The sequence below is a fragment of the Aplysia californica genome, unplaced genomic scaffold, assembly GCF_000002075.1.
Source record: "Aplysia californica isolate F4 #8 unplaced genomic scaffold, AplCal3.0 scaffold01294, whole genome shotgun sequence".
Taxonomy (NCBI): Eukaryota; Metazoa; Mollusca; class Gastropoda; order Aplysiida; family Aplysiidae; genus Aplysia; species Aplysia californica.
In genome coordinates this window covers 32,875-34,417 of record NW_004798564.1, presented here as the reverse complement: position 1 = coordinate 34,417, position 1,543 = coordinate 32,875, and the positions used below count along the sequence as shown (strand labels likewise).

General features: G+C 40.4%; 1 protein-coding gene across 1 annotated transcript in view; it reads right to left on the bottom strand.

Annotated features, from left to right (window-relative positions):
- Positions 1-1,543, bottom strand: part of LOC101851553 — a gene marked incomplete in the record, with an annotated part of 10,974 nt that overhangs the window by 4,483 nt on the left and 4,948 nt on the right. The window contains 1 exon segment of the mRNA XM_013090471.2: positions 29-115. Coding sequence (XP_012945925.1) covers positions 29-115 — 87 coding nt within the window.

Genomic DNA, 1,543 nt, shown 5'->3' with positions numbered 1-1,543 from the left:
GCTTACGTCACCACAAATTACTACTCACGTTCTTGAGGTCGATCACGTTGCGAGAGGTGGAGTTTTTCATGACCGCGCGTGAGTTGGCGTAATCCACAGCGACAAACGTACTTATCTGAGGAAGTCAGAGACACATGCAAGGGAACGTTACACCAATTATATTATGTGTCACAACGCGTTGGAATCAATCGCTCGTCAGTTTTTGGCCATGTGGAGTTATTGGCATCATCTTAAAGCTTGTTCATTTGACTATCTTTCGATGGGGAAAAAACACATCTCGGTTATATAAAAGTGGAGACACTTGTGAAGTGTGCTGATAAAATGAGTTACTTCTCGGATTCAAGCCTTATGGAAGTAGAAACATCATGCTTATAAGCGAAGTTTTACAATTTATAAGTAGGAAATAATAAGAGGCATGTTCTACATAAAAGTAGAGCATCAATAGAAGAACTACTAATTTGACCTCGGTGTTGATTTTGTGCCAATATCTCCTTCTGTGGGCTGCGAGAAGTGACTCATTTTATCAGCACGCCACACATTTGCTACTGAAGGAGGTGGGGGTGGCCTAGTCTCCGAGATAACACTAGCAGGGAAAATGGCAGAAAGATTGAGAATCCTCGGAAGCTTAAACGTTGCATTTGCTGTGCCTTTAATCAACGTTTTCCAGTAAAATCCTCACAAAAATGTTTTTAAAAGGACGTAAAAGGTGTTGAGCTAAAAAAAAACAAAATTTTAAATAATTTGTCAAACTGGACGAAAAATGCCAATATCTTCATTTGCATTATTTTGACGAGCGCCTGATTTCAGCACGATGCCACACATATAGTGTAAAGAGCGTAGAGCCTGCTTTCGAGTGGGGACATGCGCTATACAAATGTTATTTATTATTATTGTACATTATAGGACTTATTATCACTGGCTCTATCATCCTCCAGTCCCAGATCTGCGACAGACATCGTCGATCATGGTTCTACATTCATGTCTTTGCTTTGATGGTCTTACAAGAAGCTACGTTTCCCTGATCTTTCCTCGTTACCCATTTGTTTCATCTTCATCATCCAGTGCAAGATCTGCGACAGACATCGTCGATCATGGTTCTACATTCATTCCTTTGCTTTGATGCTTTAAAAAAGGCTACATTTCCCAGATGTTTCCCCGTAACCCATCCATTTATTTAGCTTCGGTAGGTAGGTCGCTCTGGGCCTAAACCTGTCTCGTTTGTTTTTGATTTTACCAGTGAGAGCTAGATGCTCAAGACAGTTATGTCTATCCAGGTGTCCCAAAAACTGCATTTGTCGTTTCCTGGTTGTTTTTAACAATGAACGCCCCACGTGGGCTTCATCAAGCACTACCTCATTTGATTTTTTTCCATCCTAGATATTCTCAGCAGTCTCCTACGAAACCACACTTCTGTTGCTTCTATTTTATTTTCATTGTCTTGAGTGATTGTCCAGCATTCACAGTCATAGAAGGGTTGACCATACAAAGCATTTCAGAATTTCTACTGGCCCTGTGCATACTGAAAATCTATTTATTTAGGAAT